Source organism: Lipomyces chichibuensis, assembly GCF_038497645.1.
Source record: "Lipomyces chichibuensis strain CBS 12929 unplaced genomic scaffold V1513scaffold_9, whole genome shotgun sequence".
NCBI lineage: Eukaryota > Fungi > Ascomycota > Lipomycetes > Lipomycetales > Lipomycetaceae > Lipomyces > Lipomyces chichibuensis.
Genome location: NW_027117461.1, coordinates 277,850 through 293,575, shown reverse-complemented (window position 1 = coordinate 293,575; position 15,726 = coordinate 277,850). Strand labels below are relative to the sequence as shown.

The 15,726-nt window shown below is 45.5% G+C and overlaps 4 protein-coding genes across 4 annotated transcripts; 3 read left to right on the top strand and 1 right to left on the bottom strand.

Moving 5' to 3' along the window:
• Nucleotides 1-176: 176 nt before the first annotated feature.
• On the top strand, nucleotides 177-1,611 carry V1513DRAFT_457781 (beta-lactamase superfamily domain-containing protein; the record flags this gene model as incomplete). The annotated part of the gene is made up of 6 exons (XM_066899646.1): nucleotides 177-361; nucleotides 425-613; nucleotides 669-770; nucleotides 820-1,351; nucleotides 1,414-1,481; nucleotides 1,536-1,611. The coding sequence occupies 6 exons, from the start codon at nucleotides 177-179 to the stop codon at nucleotides 1,609-1,611; spliced, it is 1,152 nt and encodes a 383-aa protein (XP_066754524.1).
• Nucleotides 1,612-1,940: 329 nt separating this feature from the next.
• V1513DRAFT_397795 (kinase-like domain-containing protein) lies at nucleotides 1,941-4,065 on the top strand. Its single transcript, XM_066895421.1, has 3 exons — nucleotides 1,941-2,615; nucleotides 2,690-3,349; nucleotides 3,407-4,065. The coding sequence occupies exons 1-3, from the start codon at nucleotides 2,060-2,062 to the stop codon at nucleotides 3,835-3,837; spliced, it is 1,647 nt and encodes a 548-aa protein (XP_066754523.1). The 5' UTR covers nucleotides 1,941-2,059; the 3' UTR covers nucleotides 3,838-4,065.
• Nucleotides 3,932-9,098, bottom strand: V1513DRAFT_397792 (uncharacterized protein). Its single transcript, XM_066895420.1, has 6 exons — nucleotides 8,564-9,098; nucleotides 8,335-8,500; nucleotides 5,762-8,279; nucleotides 5,555-5,706; nucleotides 5,346-5,500; nucleotides 3,932-5,285 (listed from the first exon to the last, which is right to left on the bottom strand). The coding sequence occupies exons 1-6, from the start codon at nucleotides 8,664-8,666 to the stop codon at nucleotides 4,258-4,260; spliced, it is 4,122 nt and encodes a 1,373-aa protein (XP_066754522.1). The 5' UTR covers nucleotides 8,667-9,098; the 3' UTR covers nucleotides 3,932-4,257.
• V1513DRAFT_412725 (uncharacterized protein) lies at nucleotides 9,021-15,455 on the top strand. The gene is made up of 22 exons (XM_066895760.1): nucleotides 9,021-9,277; nucleotides 9,327-9,398; nucleotides 9,452-9,571; nucleotides 9,628-9,783; nucleotides 9,837-10,040; nucleotides 10,089-10,240; nucleotides 10,288-10,392; nucleotides 10,452-10,658; nucleotides 10,708-10,971; nucleotides 11,022-11,555; nucleotides 11,605-11,736; nucleotides 11,786-12,185; nucleotides 12,248-12,305; nucleotides 12,362-12,542; nucleotides 12,595-12,835; nucleotides 12,890-13,082; nucleotides 13,138-13,269; nucleotides 13,326-13,444; nucleotides 13,498-13,641; nucleotides 13,696-13,991; nucleotides 14,051-14,515; nucleotides 14,570-15,455. The coding sequence occupies exons 1-22, from the start codon at nucleotides 9,254-9,256 to the stop codon at nucleotides 15,327-15,329; spliced, it is 4,959 nt and encodes a 1,652-aa protein (XP_066754521.1). The 5' UTR covers nucleotides 9,021-9,253; the 3' UTR covers nucleotides 15,330-15,455.
• The last annotated feature ends 271 nt before the right edge of the window (nucleotides 15,456-15,726 follow it).

Here is a 15,726-nt window from a genome sequence, read left to right as displayed (position 1 = left end):
TTTTATAACCCTCGGGGACAAAATTTATGATCCGAACCACGCTGAGGGCTAGCGTGCGCCGCGCTCAGTCTCTTCAGATTGCTTTTAGTATTTCTGTTGGCAGCCTGCGCCATTCTTCATCCTCATCGTCCTCTTCTGTCTTCTCAGTCCTAAGATCTTTGGTGTCTCTAAACTCCATGACAGATTTCTCGCCGTACAGCGTCCACAAGTCATCTTCATCTCCACTAATTGTCTCCGAAGTAGCATCGCCGTCAACTTCGCCAGAGTCCGCCAAAACGAAACCTCACAACGTGAATGGGTATTTCGTTAACCCATGGCCCTCGGCGGGAGAAGGCAAGGTCAAGTTCACTGAAATAATATGGTATGTGATCGCAAGTCTGAAAACCAGTGGTGTTAAACGGTGGCACTAACAATCGCTGTATAGGAGTCGACTGTCGGGGGAATGGCGCAATGTCACCGTCTCGGCGGACATGATGCCCGTTGTCACCCCAGACTTCAACGCTCCTTTATCCGACCGTTCAAACATCCGGGCAACTTGGCTGGGACATGCTACCTACTATGTCGAGATGCCGACTGGTCTCAAAGTGCTGTTCGATCCTCTACTTGGTAAAAAGTGAGTCTAGGGTCCGATAAGGAATAAGTTGCGAGCTAAGCTAACGTTGACTGAGATGTGCTCCGAAATGGACACCAGGGAATAACCGGATATCACCAGCGCCATGCAAAATCTCCGACATTCCCGCAGTTGATCTGGTCGTGATTTCACACAATCAGTACGTTCGGTTTGCTCTTAGGAGTCCTACTATGCTAATCTTGTTCCAGTTATGACCATCTCGATGACTATACGATTGGTTTGATTCGAAAACACTTTCCGGAAGCTTATTATTTTGTTCCTTTAGGAATTAAGAAATGGTTTACAAACAAAGGCATTCACGACGTGACTGAGCTTGATTGGTGGGAAGAACGAGACATCTCAGTCAATGGCGTGACGTCTACAATCAGTTGCCTGCCGTGTCAACACCGTGGTAATCGATCAATTGATGACCACGGCAAGTCACTATGGAGCTCGTGGTCAATTACGTCCAAGGGCAAGCTATACTTTGCTGGTGACACCGGATATCGTCATGTGCCGAAGCTCCCGGTTGGTCAAGATGACTACGCTATCGACATGCCGCATTGCCCTGCCTTTGAGGAGATTGGAGTGCACCGAGGACCATTCGACCTTGCCCTTATTCCAATTGGAGCGTACTCGCCTCGGTGGATTATGTCGAAGGCTCACTGCAATCCATTCGATAGTGTGAATCTATTCCAGGATATTAGGGCCAAGCGTGCCCTAGCTATGCACTTTGGAACCGTAAGTAACTGTAAAGCTGTGCATAAACTTCGTGGAAGGTGAATGCTCATATCAACGTACAGTGGACGTTAACAGATGAACCCGTTTTGGAGCCAGTGGAAAAATTGAAAGAGGCTCTACGGCGGAAAGGGTAAGTTCCTTTTTGGACTTTGATAAGTGCCACTAGTAACGACATGTTTGATAGACTTCCCGAGACAGGCCTCTTTGATGCACTTCAGATCGGACAATCCGTCGAGGTGCCGGTAGAACCTGCAACATGACCCATTTCTAGTATCTAGTAATGGTGTAGCATCGTATCTGCGTAAGATTCATAATTGCATGATTGTAGAAATGGAAATTAGGATCATACGTGAACTGGCACGATTTTCCTTCTAAAATGAATTAGATTTATGCCTCTATAGTTCTATTTATCTAGTATTACATGTAATGATGTAGATGCGATTGCAGTACTTTGAATTATTCTTCCCGCGATGCTAAGCTCCACCCCTTATTCGCGGTCGTTCGCGTGGAAAGGCGCACTGTGCGGCTCGTTTGTCTCACGCGTGCTTGACGCGTCGCGCGCCGCGTCCCATTGCTTTATATCCGTGATCACATATGTAGCCCACCACCAACCTGTCTTAGATCTACTTCCTTCATCTCTTTCTCTATCCCAACCATCTATCCCCTCTTATCCTTACGACTTGATACGTCAGTCCTCATTTCGCGAAAATGTATAGCGGTGGCTCGTATTTTTCACCGCCTTTACCATCTTCACCACCACCGACGCAGTCTTACATGCAACCGCCGCAGGCGCGTCTTCCATCTCTCTATTACCCATCGTCTTCTTCGGGATCTTCCACATTTTCCTCTTCGCCTCCTCATCCTTCTTCTCCTTATATCAGCAATCCTCCCTTACCAAGCTATCACAGCAACCAGTGCGACTATAACAGATTTGACAAGCACCATCCTCCACCAAGCCTGCAGCTTCCACCGTTCCACCGTCAAAAGGCTTTCTTCGGTACCAAACCGCCCCAGCACGCCTGTCTTACCAACCATGCCTCGCAAAAGCATATCGCATCATACGAGAATCACAACTGTGTGCAGCGGTCGCCAACTATACGCGTCGGCAACGAAAGTTCAGGCCGCACGTTGAAGAAACGACACAAACAGAGACATGTGCAGAAACGACATAAAATTGTTGTGATTTGCGATAAGCTAAAGGATTACGCTCTTCATCCGGAATTTGAAACGCGCTATTTGTTGGGTGACGAGCTAGGGAGCGGTGGTAAGTACATAGCCGACGCGTCGCTGGTGTCACTTCGTACGCGGGACAACCAAACGTCCTAACGGTTATTGTAGGATTTGGATTTGTCATGTCAGCCACACGATTCTCGGATAGCCAGGAAGTTGCTGTGAAATTCATTTATCGGAAAAAAATTCCGCGACATAGTTGGGTGCAAGATCCTGTTCATGGTCCACTACCGACAGAACTCTACATACTGCTGCGGACGACACAGAACCCGCATCCCAATATTATCCAGCTGATTGAGTTCTTCTCCGATGACGATTTCTTTATTTTAATTACTGAACTTCATGGAACGCCTTGGAGCCGTGGTCCCAAGTCGCAGCAAAAACGAGAGCCTCTAGCTTCTCTGCCCGTCTCGCAAGTTTTAAACACGGGTAGACCGTCTGTCTCGCCGACATCATCTGATACAGACGTGGACGACTCTGATGGAGACGCGACAATGGTGGATGGTTTTACCGATTATGACGAAGACTCGTACAATTCGGCAGATGATCCTGACTACCAACCCCCTCATTTCGATGAGATGGAGAAGTCGGACGATGAGGAGCCAGAAATTGAGATTGAAGAGGAGATTCGGTACGCATCAAAGCGCGAGAGTCACGATTTGTTCGAGATGATTGAGACACGGAGAAATCTTACAGAGCGGCAAATTCGATACATGATGCGACAATTAGTTGACGCACTGTGGTATCTTGACTCACTGAATATCTACCGTACGTTCCTTTTTCGAGCCAAGCATTCTCGAGAGCGCATTGCTAATAGTATTACAGATCGCGATATTAAAGACGAAAACGTTCTAGTCGATGATACGCTTACCATCAAACTGATCGATTTTGGAAGTGCCATAGTACTCCCTTCCTCACAGCCCACTACTCCCACAACTCCAACCACGCCTCGAACTCAATTCAACAGGTTCTATGGGACGCTACAGTATGCGCCTGTCGAGGTTCTAAAGTCTCAGCCGTACGACGCGGAAAAATGTGATGTCTGGGCCTTGGGTATACTCCTCTTCACGTGTTTGACCGGACAAACTCCATTTCGGTCCGCAGAAGATGCAATTTCCAAAGAATGGGATTTACGGCGGGTAGTTTCAAATGAGTGTCGAGAATTTCTTCGCAAATGTTTAGAAAAAGACCCAGAGATGAGGGCAACTATTGGTCAGTTGGCTATGGAGCGTTGGTGGTTGGTTGACTTGCCATGAGCTTTTTGTTTTGGTAGTTTTCTAGTCGATTAAGTTCCTCATGATTATGTCCTGTTTTCTGGCTTTCAATCGTGTCTAGACGAATTAGTTGTCGTAATTTGTTAAACGTTGTTAGTCTATTGATCGCTTTGGGTGATTCCTCTTTAACTACTATAATCAACCACTTCAGCTAGTACCAAACGTACTGCACGGCCATCTAATTAAATACATTTATCAAATAAAAAGACGTCACGCTCTAATGTCGTACAAAAGTTCTCTAATAAAACGCAAGCATTAATGTTTTAACCCATAGAAACCGCAATTGACAAAATGTGGAGGGATGGGGAGACGTAGACGCCAATTAAATACCATAATGAAACGCCGGAAATACCTAATGCAGAAGCCCTTAACGAGTTGCCGTAATATCTTATCGAGTAATCACTAAGACGCCCGTGCACGACTTGCTGGCGTCGTTCCAGTCGACCGGTACATGGCTGAACCAGGAGGGGTAGCTGTTCCGTCTGAAGCTACGCGCGTGCTCCTGGAACTACCTGTGATCCTCGGAATATTGGATATGGTGCTAGTCGGCGCGTTTGAAACAACATAATTGGATCCAATGCTCAATCGCTTGCTTGATACTGCCTTTGGTATCGCGTGAATTGCGGTAATGGACATGAAGCTTTTACTCGGCTGGAGCAGAGCGGGTCTTGTAGAACTCTTGAAGTCCGGAGCTATGGAACTAGTCGATTCTCTAGAGTTTGGAGCCATCGTGGATCTAGCTGAATGGTATGGGGTAGATGCAGCACTACCGGCTTCCAGACGGATTTGACTGCTGTTGAATGATGTGCCATTGACTTGAGCCACAGACAGTTGTGACGATGACGAATTATGCGAACGCCCCTTTGGTAGCTCCGGTAGCGGTCGACCGCCAACCACGCGCCCCGATGAATGAAAGCCTGAAACCGAAGAAGTAATGGTATTTCCATTCTGATAAATCTGACTGGCTATGTGGCTTTGGGCCAGGACCGGCATTTCCATCTTCTTCCCAGTAATAAATGGATGCCGAAGTGCATCATCTGGCTTCAGACGTAACTCCGGATCCCATAGCAAGCAAGAAGCAATGAAGTCAACGAACGCAGCATCGTCGGTGCGTAATATCTGCGATAAAGTCTTTGAACTTGGAATTCGTCTCCTTCCTTTGGATGATACGACAAGGCGCGGGCGTCCGGTAGAGTCAAAGAAAAGTTTCTTCCGACTAGCCCTCTCTACTATATGATTTTCTGGCGGGCCAAAAACCTCCATGATGCATCCTAATTGCTCTTGCTCGTTTTCCCCTGGGAAAATGGGATAACCGAGCTGAAGTTCTGCTAAAATGCAACCGAAGCTCCACATATCAATTGGAAGGCCGTATTGAAGGCCAAGAATAACTTCCGGTGAGCGGTAGAATCTGGATTGGATGTACGTGAATACTAAATGGTCATTGTCAGACATCATATTTAGTGTAATACACAATTGTGACAGCTGTATACCTCTCTCCCTTTCGAAACATGAGGAGCCGAAATCAATAACTCTTATCTCAGCTGACTCCGGAGTCGACAACAATATATTCTCAGGCTTCAAATCGCAATGGATCACTTTCTTTCGCTGAAGTAGACAAAGTGCACTTAATATCTGCTTGGCAAATCTATAAGTTTGATAGTTAACATATAATCGCCGAACAATATACTAGAACCCTAACCTTCTTATGATCGGTAAAGACAGTCCTTTGAACTCGTTTTCCTTGACAAATTCATATAGATTTAAACTAAGTAATTCGGTAGCAATGCATAAATGACCTCTAAAGTAGAAATTGTGCGTCACACGAACGAAATGATGTGTATCTTCTGGATCCTATTGATATGTAGTTAGCCACATTGTAAACTCGGTATGACTTAGTGCCACGTACCCACTCGCATAGATTTTGCAAAATCTTTGTCTCCACAAGTGCCTGCGTATGAAACCGCTTTTTATTTCTTATTATCTTGACGGCCGTCAAGCCTCCAGTTTTGTGATCCGTGCATTTCACGACCTGACCAAAACTGCCCTTTCCAAGCACGCCGCGGATCTCGTATCTGTAAGCTAGATGGTCGCCGACAATGATTTTGTAATCACCGCGCTCATCATCAAATCCAAAGTTCGTTGATGGATCCGCATGACCAGCAATTTTACAGCAATTCGGAGTACCGCAAAAATATACGCTTCGGAAGTCCAGAATTTCGCCCTTCTCATATGCGTTAAGTTTCTCAGTTTTGACCGCCTGTGCCACCGGAATCCCAGGTCGGGGATTCGACTTGTGGCGCTTGTAGTCCGCCAATTGCCTTGCAAGCTCATCTGTCCTGCGGTGCCGGCCAGATATAACTTTCATTTCTTGCTCAGCAGCATCATCTGATCCATCAAGCACGTCCAGCTCTTTCTCTGCAATCCATACTCGGGTGGAACGAGACTCCGAGATCCCAGAGCTTGGTGATGATTTGGTTGGAGATAGCTCAGCTATTGCTCGGTCTTTGAAAGCTGCAAGTCTGGCTAGTGCTAACGATCGCTTCGACGGACTTGGAATCGATGTAGTCGGTGATGCCGGATCAGTTAGTTTAATATGTCGACGTGGTAGGGCAGGTAGGCCATTGTCGGAGAATGCCGGAACTGCCGGAGGCGGAGATGAGAACAAGGCTGAGCCATCGTGATTCGCTGCTGTAGGATGCACGTTCTCTAATGGTCTTTTCAGTGTGCGAGTAAGCTTTTGGCGAATTGACGACGCAGTATGGGTTGTATGTGTACGCTTTTTGTGTGGGATGGCTTTTGCGCTTGGACTCTCACCTGGTGGTACAAAATCCCTAGAACCTTTTTCGTCGTGCTCAGGTGTAGTTATGGCTGTTGTGCTCTCAGTGGCCGGGAACACACTCGATGACGGCAATGGTATACTAGATGGGGACCCTGCGAGCGAGGATTTACTTGGATTGGCACCTCGACGCAGTGTACGAGCCAATGAGGATGTCAAATCCGTCGTCTTTAGTTCATCCACCTTCACTGGCATAATCGTTCTAGAACTGCTAACAGCAGCCGAAACAAGTGTAGCTATCTCCACTTTTCCAACCGGCGTGCTCCTCATACTGCCTGTAGTAGCGTTCGATACTCCAGTTGCAAGTGGCGATCTCCCAACATTCGCATCGTATATCGGAAATGCGTTGACTCGAGACACAGTCTTTGATGAAAGCGCTGAAATATTTAGGGGAGGCATTAAACTTGGTTCAATATTTCTGTTCCCGGTTGAAAACTGTCTGCTATGTCGTCTAGGCTCTGTAGCAGGTCCATTGGAATTGACATATGATGATTTCCTTCGCATTGATGTATCACGTTGGGGAGTTTGGGCTCTTAAGTCGTTTCGATGGACCTGCAGCCCTCGAGAAGACGCAGTTGGTAACGGTGGCACAGGCGGAATATCCTCAGTAGATATAATCGCTGATCTTCTTCCGTCTGTAGAATCGACTTTCGAAACGTTCAATGACAAGCCTGCACTAGGTCGTAATACTGCTGCTTTCGATTCGATCGGTGGAGATTTCTCTGGCGCGCTGATGACACTATGCATATTATTGACCTTGCTATCTCCTACTGGCTGAATTGGACTTGATAATGAAAGCTGCCTACGCCGACGGGCATCGATTGGACTAACAGTTCGAGCACCGAGCCCGTTCGCATGCGTGGAGGATGAAGGTCGAGCTGGACTACCTCTCACAGAAAATGACGAGGATTCTTGTGAAGCAATCGATCGGGACGACCTACTAACCTGTATCGCCCTTGGCTTTGGCCCTGTTGAAGAAAGAGGCTGATTCACGGCGGAATCTCTATCAACGTCGTTCACCGCTTTCAGTCGAGAACGAAGCTGACTGTTTACTACAGATTTACTGGAAGCCAGTTGTGACATATTTGTTGACCCGGAGACAGTTGATTCAATTGGCCGTACTCGAGTCATTGGCGCACCGGCGGCATCTGATGCTGTGCGAGAACTTCTAGCGGCAGAATGCGTTGAAATAACTTTTCGACTAGAAGATGGTGCTGTTCGTGTTTTGTCATTCGGTGTAGGTGACGACGATAGCTTTGAAGACACGTTACTGGAATGTCGCGATGCCGAGCCTGGCTCAACTCTAACAGCCAGGGAATTTCGGGCCCATCTAATTCTCTCCTGGGACCGTTCGAGCAGTGCTTTAGATTTGTTCCATTCGGGGATAGCGTTTCGCGGAATTGAGGCGCTAGTAATGCGTGCGTTACTATCCGCAGTCGTGGGTTGTCTGGTCAACGACACCGACCGATTTGCTATTGTGGAATTCGACCCAAAAACCCTAGTTGCCGAACCTGATGCCTCTCGCGACGCTGTATCTCTATTTGTACCAGATGATGGAACTGTCTTCGGTGTAAGATTCACTGAGCATCTGCTCAATTCGGTCAGAATTAAGTAATCTAACTTCTTACGTATGGGGATCAAACCTTGTCCCGATAGGAGTAAGTGGTGCTTTAGAACTGCTAGTCCCAAAACCTACACGTGTAGTAGTTGTGATAGTGTTCACAGCCCGCAGCCGCCCAGTTGTCGCAGGATCTTTAACTTGTATTGTCCGCGGTGTTGCTCTAATGTTGGCTGACTCAGTTATGCAACCTCAACACAATGTCAGAATCGCTTTCTTTCAAGATACAAACGAGTCCAACAAAAGAGACGTACTGTTGACAGCTGTGTCCAGCAAGAGTCCTTTAGTCCTCGAATCCAGGTCAGTGATTGAAGGCGCAGGCGTTGATTGTGCAGCTGCTGGTATATCTCCTGACATGATTATTTCCAGGTTAATACAACCCAATTGGCACAGGGCGCTCAGATCCTAACTAGCCAGATCGCCAAAAGCGTCGAATCTGGGCTATCAGATTACAAACCCTTGTAATATTCCTAGGAGAATAAGTGCTCAGTATTAGCAGACCATGAGCGTGGAACCGGCGGAAATGCTGGATCGTTACAACCTGGGGCCCTGTGTATTGGGATATAAATTGATACTGTAACTGCAATTAAATATCGAGCTGCTGATTCTCCAATATCAGATGGAGACTGATTGTTGGTAGCTGCCGCGATAAATCCAGGCTGTCGGTACTCCTGAATTTGTTGGTTATGGCGCTTTGTTTACGTGCGACCAGCCGGGTTCTTGCTGGCCTGGGCACAACGTGTCACTCAAACCTTCACCAGTTTGAGCGACACATCTGCGGGTTTCGTGATGTGCGGCGTTCGCGTCCACGGGTTGCCGCTCTCAGCCCTTGAGCTCTAACGTGCTGATATCATTACATAACTTATTAGCATCTGCCGTCTCGCAAACCGACAGTTCTCAGTGGCATACCTAACCGATGAATTTGATTACCAGTGGCAATTGATATGTCAATCGAAAAGGTTACGGCGGTAGGTTTAGCTAGACTGATTATAATGTAGCCGGACTTACTGAAAACAGGCATCGTTCACGGCTCTGAACGTTGAGGAGGATGACCTATCGGAAAATGAGGAGAGAATCAGAGAAGTCCAGGTTGTTGATCTTGGATCTTATACTCTTGAATGTGCAATGTTAACTTTTTTCAGATTGAAGAGGCGTTCAAGCTGTTCCAAAAGGCATTGAAAGCCCAGTATGATCAGAAGTGGGAGCTTGCATCACAAACCTACAACGAATTATTTAAAGTGGATATATTCACAACGGAGCTGGTAGGAGATTTAGCCTTAGATATCTGTCTTCTACAGCAAAAGTAATTAATTAACAGACTGGCAATGTACCACCTACCGTTTACGGGTTAAAATATCTATCATATAAGAATCATGGGCAACTTGTTCTCGATTGGATAAAGTTGAGCCACCATGCATTGAGCGTTAGTGAACTTCATGACAGATTAGCTCAGGGAATGGCGGAATTTGCAGAGGTTAGCATGTGGTTCCATCAGATTACATGATCATTCTAATTTTTTAACTTTAGGCAATGATCAATGAATCTAGCGACGTGGAGTTCTGGTTGAAGATTGCATCGTTCATGCCTGCCCTGAACCTCAAGCGTCTCACACGGTTTGCTCTTGAATGTGTTATCAACGGCAATGATAAGACCGTTAGCGTCGATGATTGTGTAGAATCAGATATCTCGCTCGGCATCGAGTATCTGTCGGCATTATATGTTTTGCAAAAAGTGAGTCCAAAATTATGATGTCGGAGTAGTCATATAACTTATGGAAAGATTTTAATCGAACTTGGCGACGACATGTCTTTGGCCCGTCCAATTTTCAAGAAACTGGAAGGAGTGAAGTTCAGAGAAACAATTCAACGGTTTATTGAGAGGCATACTGAGACACCAATATGGCTGCAGCCTCTCATTCAAGAAGATATTCGGTATGCAACGGTTCGGACATTCTCACTAGTTAAGCTAATTTGTCTAGTCTAGTAGAAGCACTGGCGAACGACAAGCCACAGTTCGTTAACCTTGTGGTTACAAGGACCTGGGCATCAATAGGCAAGGCTTTACTTCAGCTATCAACTAAAACGTAGGAAGCTCGTCGTTGGTATTAGGCTGTTTTTTGGTTGTACTAATTTCTTTTCACAGAGCTTCCACCGAGGCCACTTCAGATCCGATAGTGGTGACAATAAAGCTGCCAGAAGAAGCCACAGATGCTCCGGTAATTCGGTTAGAATCGCCCGATAAGCGGTTTCCAGAGCCGGAAGACGAGACCACTAAAGGTGGAGAAGATCAGGAGTCGTCGTCGCGACGGAGGAAAAGGCGCTCTTTTGCTGACGAAAATGTTGGCGAAAGGTATGCTTTTATTGCGCTGTGATAGCTAAAGGTGTTAACTGGTGCATAGGTCGAGTCGGCGTGTTCGTGCAAGAGTGGAGGAGCAGAATACCGCCAGTACAGAAGCTATCAGCGACCATGAATTTTTTGAAAGCATAGATACGCTCTTGGGCCCCTATGGGCTGACTTTCGGGGATTTGGCTGCTATTACGAAATCGGAAGACAACTCAGAAACAGACCAGCATGACACATCGTTGAAGGATTTTATGAAGAATTTGCAAAACTGGAAAGATTCCTATGCCAAGGTGTTCCTACATGGTGAAGGGATACAAAAGTAAGTGTTAATATATTGCTTGCCTTTGAGTGCTGGAGCTGATCGAGGAGTCCTGCCGCCGGTGCATCGCGTCTACTAGATTTGGCAATCGTTAAAAGCACTCCGAAAGATAAGCCGAGCTTTTCTGATGATGGCGGTCTCACTGAGTTTGCGGAGTCAGTGAATATGGGCCACCTGTATCTTAAAGAGGCTTCAATTGTATTTATCAAGAACCTACTGCTCCCTAAAGAAGATGGCACAGAGAATTTCCTGCAATTCGTTTGGCCTGTCTCACTGACAAAAGTGGTGAAGAGATTGATAGCGTTTTATTACGACTTAGTAATGCAGGTTATTGCGGATGCCATGAAGCGTGAGGACGACGTGGAGAGAAGTAGATACATTACGATGTCTCAGTCATGCTTTGAGCTCCTTCTGGACGACTTTGTGGATTACTTCCAACAACATACTACATCTGACAACTTCGAGGCGACCATCGAAGAATTTAAATCTCGGCTAGCGTCGTGGAGGAACTTCCAGCTAGATGTATTGTCTCTTATGGGATCTGGCGACGAACCAGACGTCCTGAGAGTAAGGTTAAAACTAAGGCAGGTATTAAACAACGAATTCTGTTATTGATTCTAACCATATGTTTAGATTTGAATGGGCGTCGATTATACTGGAGAAGGCATCTGGCGCCACACATGAAACTATTTTTCTTTATTTTGAGAATTTCAAAAGGCTGTTGGCTTCAATATCAGAAAAGGTCGTCATTGAGCTTCCAAACACGTAAGTGCTGCGTATTCAACAAGTTAGCCTGTCAATTGACTCTTTTTAGGCTCTATATCCCGGGAATTTCTGCAGATGGCGTGGTGATGCAAATGTCAAAACTACATGCGGCCACTATGTTTTCTGGGATTTTTGAAGGTTCTTCAGAAAATTCCGAGAAGAAAATTCAGATTTTGGAGACTGTACTTAAGCATCCGCAAACCGTAGCTAAGCCGCTGCATCTTGATTTGGATGTAGTTGAACGCTTCATTGAGAGCTCGTCGTTAGAGTTCCGTTTATATCTTTGGAGGTTACTCAGCGAAGCTTATGAGCAAATCAGCGACTCGGCAAAATCATTTGATTGTCTGCTAATCAGTCTTAAGATGGTTATCGGCGACTTAACTGGGGACAGCTACGGAATGATGGATTTTGGACCACGGGCGTCAACTCTATTTAAATGTCTCTTCTTGGTAGGTACAGGCTTTGAAGTTTTAAATTCAATTTACCGTTGGCAATTCTCTGACGAATCTAGGCCCGTGAACTCTTATCTAAGTCTGTAGAATACGCACTAGGCGACGAGAAACTTGTTGGTATGTACGACCGACCGATTTCATGATATTTCTGATAGTTGTTAAAGACATTATAGAGTTGCTGGACGATAAGGACACGTCTGAAATTTTAACTTGCCTCGTTTTCATACTGAAAATGCTACATGTCTACGTTATTCACGAGGATGCAACGATAAATAACAATTCCATGAGTTTGGAGGGCTCAATGTATACTCGCTCAGCAATAAAGTTTAGGGAAATGCTCGTCCAATGCTGGTGGTATGCTATAATGTCCTCATTCTCCGATCATGCTGATATTGACCCTTTATAGCCTAGTTTATATATGCTTTCGTAAGAAATTGTCCGACGAAATGGGCGACAGCGAAAAGAAAGAGAAATTATTTTATATGTTATACTTGTTGCATGAGGAATTGGGTACGAGGGAGTACTGTGCTCTGTCTGGTGGAATATTTTTGAGGCTTCTTCAGCGCGAACTCCTCAAATTCGCCTCACCTAAGACAGAAAACGAGCTTCTTCAGTGCATACATTGTCGTTTTGGATTGGCACTTGGAGTATGTTATCACGAACCGTGGTTACCCATAGTCGATAACTAATTAGTTTACTAGAATGAGTCATTCTTCCCGTATGACCACAAGGCAAATCCCATCTTATTTGATAAGCAGAATGCTCTAGAGCTAGTGGAATTTATTATGTCAATGGCACTGAGAAAGCGCCAATCTCAAGGACTTCCGAGATCTGATATGAAAACAGTATTGGATAAGTTCTGCGAGGTAATTGGCGTCCCTCGCAGAGATAACAGTAAGGATTGTATAATGCTGTTAGAGCTGTTAGGGCTTCATACTGACAACATTAGCTGCTATTTATTACAACCAGAGTGTTATCGACAAGTATCTAAGTCAAGGACTTAGCCCCCTGTTATTGCAAAAGTCTTTGAAAGGTCTAGAATCGCTCTCCACTGTGCGAATGCAGTCAGATTACGCCCGGGGTATGCCGCGAACAATTGTGAAACTTGGTGATGATCTTATAATAACCTGACAATAGTCGCCGTTATTGGTCTCTATTTCCTACAAGGTCAGATATATCTTACTCAATATCGATCAAGGAAGAGAACTATGGCAGGACGCACAGAGGATTTGGATTACGCCATTCGCTATTTCAAGGTCAGCTACAACTCACTCTAATCCTTAGACATAGTATGACTAAAAATACACAGCATGACCTTGTCTGCAATACGAATCGGTTGGAATCTTGGTATGGGTTGGCTCAAACATTTGACGCGCAGGCTGAAGATGACATGACTTGGAGTGCGGACAAACTGAATTCAGATTATAAGAAGACTATAGCTGCAACGCAAAGGGCATGTAAATACGCTACCGCGCTCATGAAGCAGCCTTACTGACGATAGTTATAGAAAGCAATTCTATGTTATTCCCTTGCTACTAGTCTGTATTTGCGGCACGATGCTATTGACCCTCCTGATTTGATATTAGCAACTTTTTGGACGGATTTTGGATTCGAGCTATATGCGTCTACAAGACCGCCAATAGATATGGAAGCATATCGCATTGACGAATTTGAGAGACATTTCAGTGGATCTATGGGAATGTATACTAAGCCAAGCTACTCAGAAACAAGGTCTTCAACTGCACTTAAAATGGCTTTGAATATGTTCCAGATAGCGATAAACAAGAACTCGAAAGAATGGCGGTGCGTATCGACACCTAGCAACGATTATTCGCAACATAATTTAATCTAATCCACGATAGGAACTACTACATGGAAGGGAAGTGCCTTGGAAAGCTGAAAGTGGAATCTAAACAGGTGTTAGAGGTCTATCTGCAAGCTGTCGAGAATATTCCAGAGAAGACCAGTTCTGGAGATCCAATCTTGGAACCCCACTATAAGTTTCTTTCCACCTTATACAAGTGCTTTCAACGTGGCGTCTTAGATCTGGACACTTCAATGGATTATCTGAAGCGGAGTCACTTTTATAAGGACCCAGAGATCTCCGTAGATGATGCGAAGGGCTTTTACAGGCTTTTGGTGGATGTTCTCTCTAGACTGAGGACAGCCGATAAGAAGCATTGGCACCATCGACCAACATACAGGATTGCTACTATTTTTGAGCAGGGCCTTCAGGACATAAGGCGAGCAAAAGAAGAGTTGGCTTCCTTTTATGCACTGAAAGCAGCAAAGAGTTTCATGAGTATATGGAGGCCGGAGTATGAAAGGTGAGCGACGAATGATCAGTATCCTCAACTCTACATAAGACTGATTGAATATAGGGCTGGAAGGCACTTCGTGTATGCATTTAAGTATACAATGTACTACATCGATTTATTGGAGAAGACCAATGATCTGGAATCACTGAATCTTATGGCAAAGAAGCTGCGGCGACTTACAACTGTTATGATTCGGCACACTGATGCATGGGAACATCTTTGCAAGGCCATCGTCCAAGTGCTACGCAATATATCCGGTATCCCAGAAAAGTATTTGGAAACCTCTATGACTGCAATTCCAGTAGACGAATTTTTTAATCGGGCGGCCAAGCTCGAGTTTGTTTGTCTTCATTTGAAGCCGGCTCCTCCTCTCATAAAATATCTTCAAGATGCCTCAGAGCTTCGGAAACTTAATGTGGGTCTCGCACCGACAGCTGGTATGGAAGAAATATTCGGCAGTATATATATGAAACTATATCAAAAACTTCCGGAGTTAGAGCAAGAGCTGAAAGAGAGCCAAGTCACCGGTAAAGAGGCAGTCACCGAAGACCAGGGATCTTCCGGCGACGAGGCCAAGGATTCACATATTCCTATCGCCACGCCTTTAGGATCAGAGCGGGATAATTCAGTGCCGAGTGAGAGCAGATCAACTGCACAATTACCAGGAACTGGTGTATTCGCGATTGGTGGAGGACATACGGATCAAGCTCCGTCGACAGGACGGCCCCGGACCGCACGGGTGACGCGAAAAGAGCTGATTTCCAAGGCTAACGCGCTATTGAAGCCTTTGGTCGTATCCGAAGTCAACACACCCATAGAATAGTATATGTACTTGACATATGAATGTGTGTACTATTATGAGTGGATTTGGAGTCAATGGGATAGATTAATTTCCTTTGTTTTGAATGTTATCATTCCATCCGCTACAACCACGTCCTAATTTACAAACCAATATAAGTCAATGATATAATAAAACAACCCTAGCCAAGAATAGTAGCTGACAAACTAACTCTAATATACCTTAACCCACGCCATGGCCAGAAGCTACAATACCATTCATGGCACCAGTCGATTGTAAGCCTATGTGCGGCACACTATACTGATATTGAGGTACTGGCAGATAATGATGCGGAGGAAAGTTGTATACGGCGTGACTAAAAACAGTGCTGTCGTCATCCAGTAAATATTGAGCGTCGGCATCGGTTTCCGGTGACACTTGA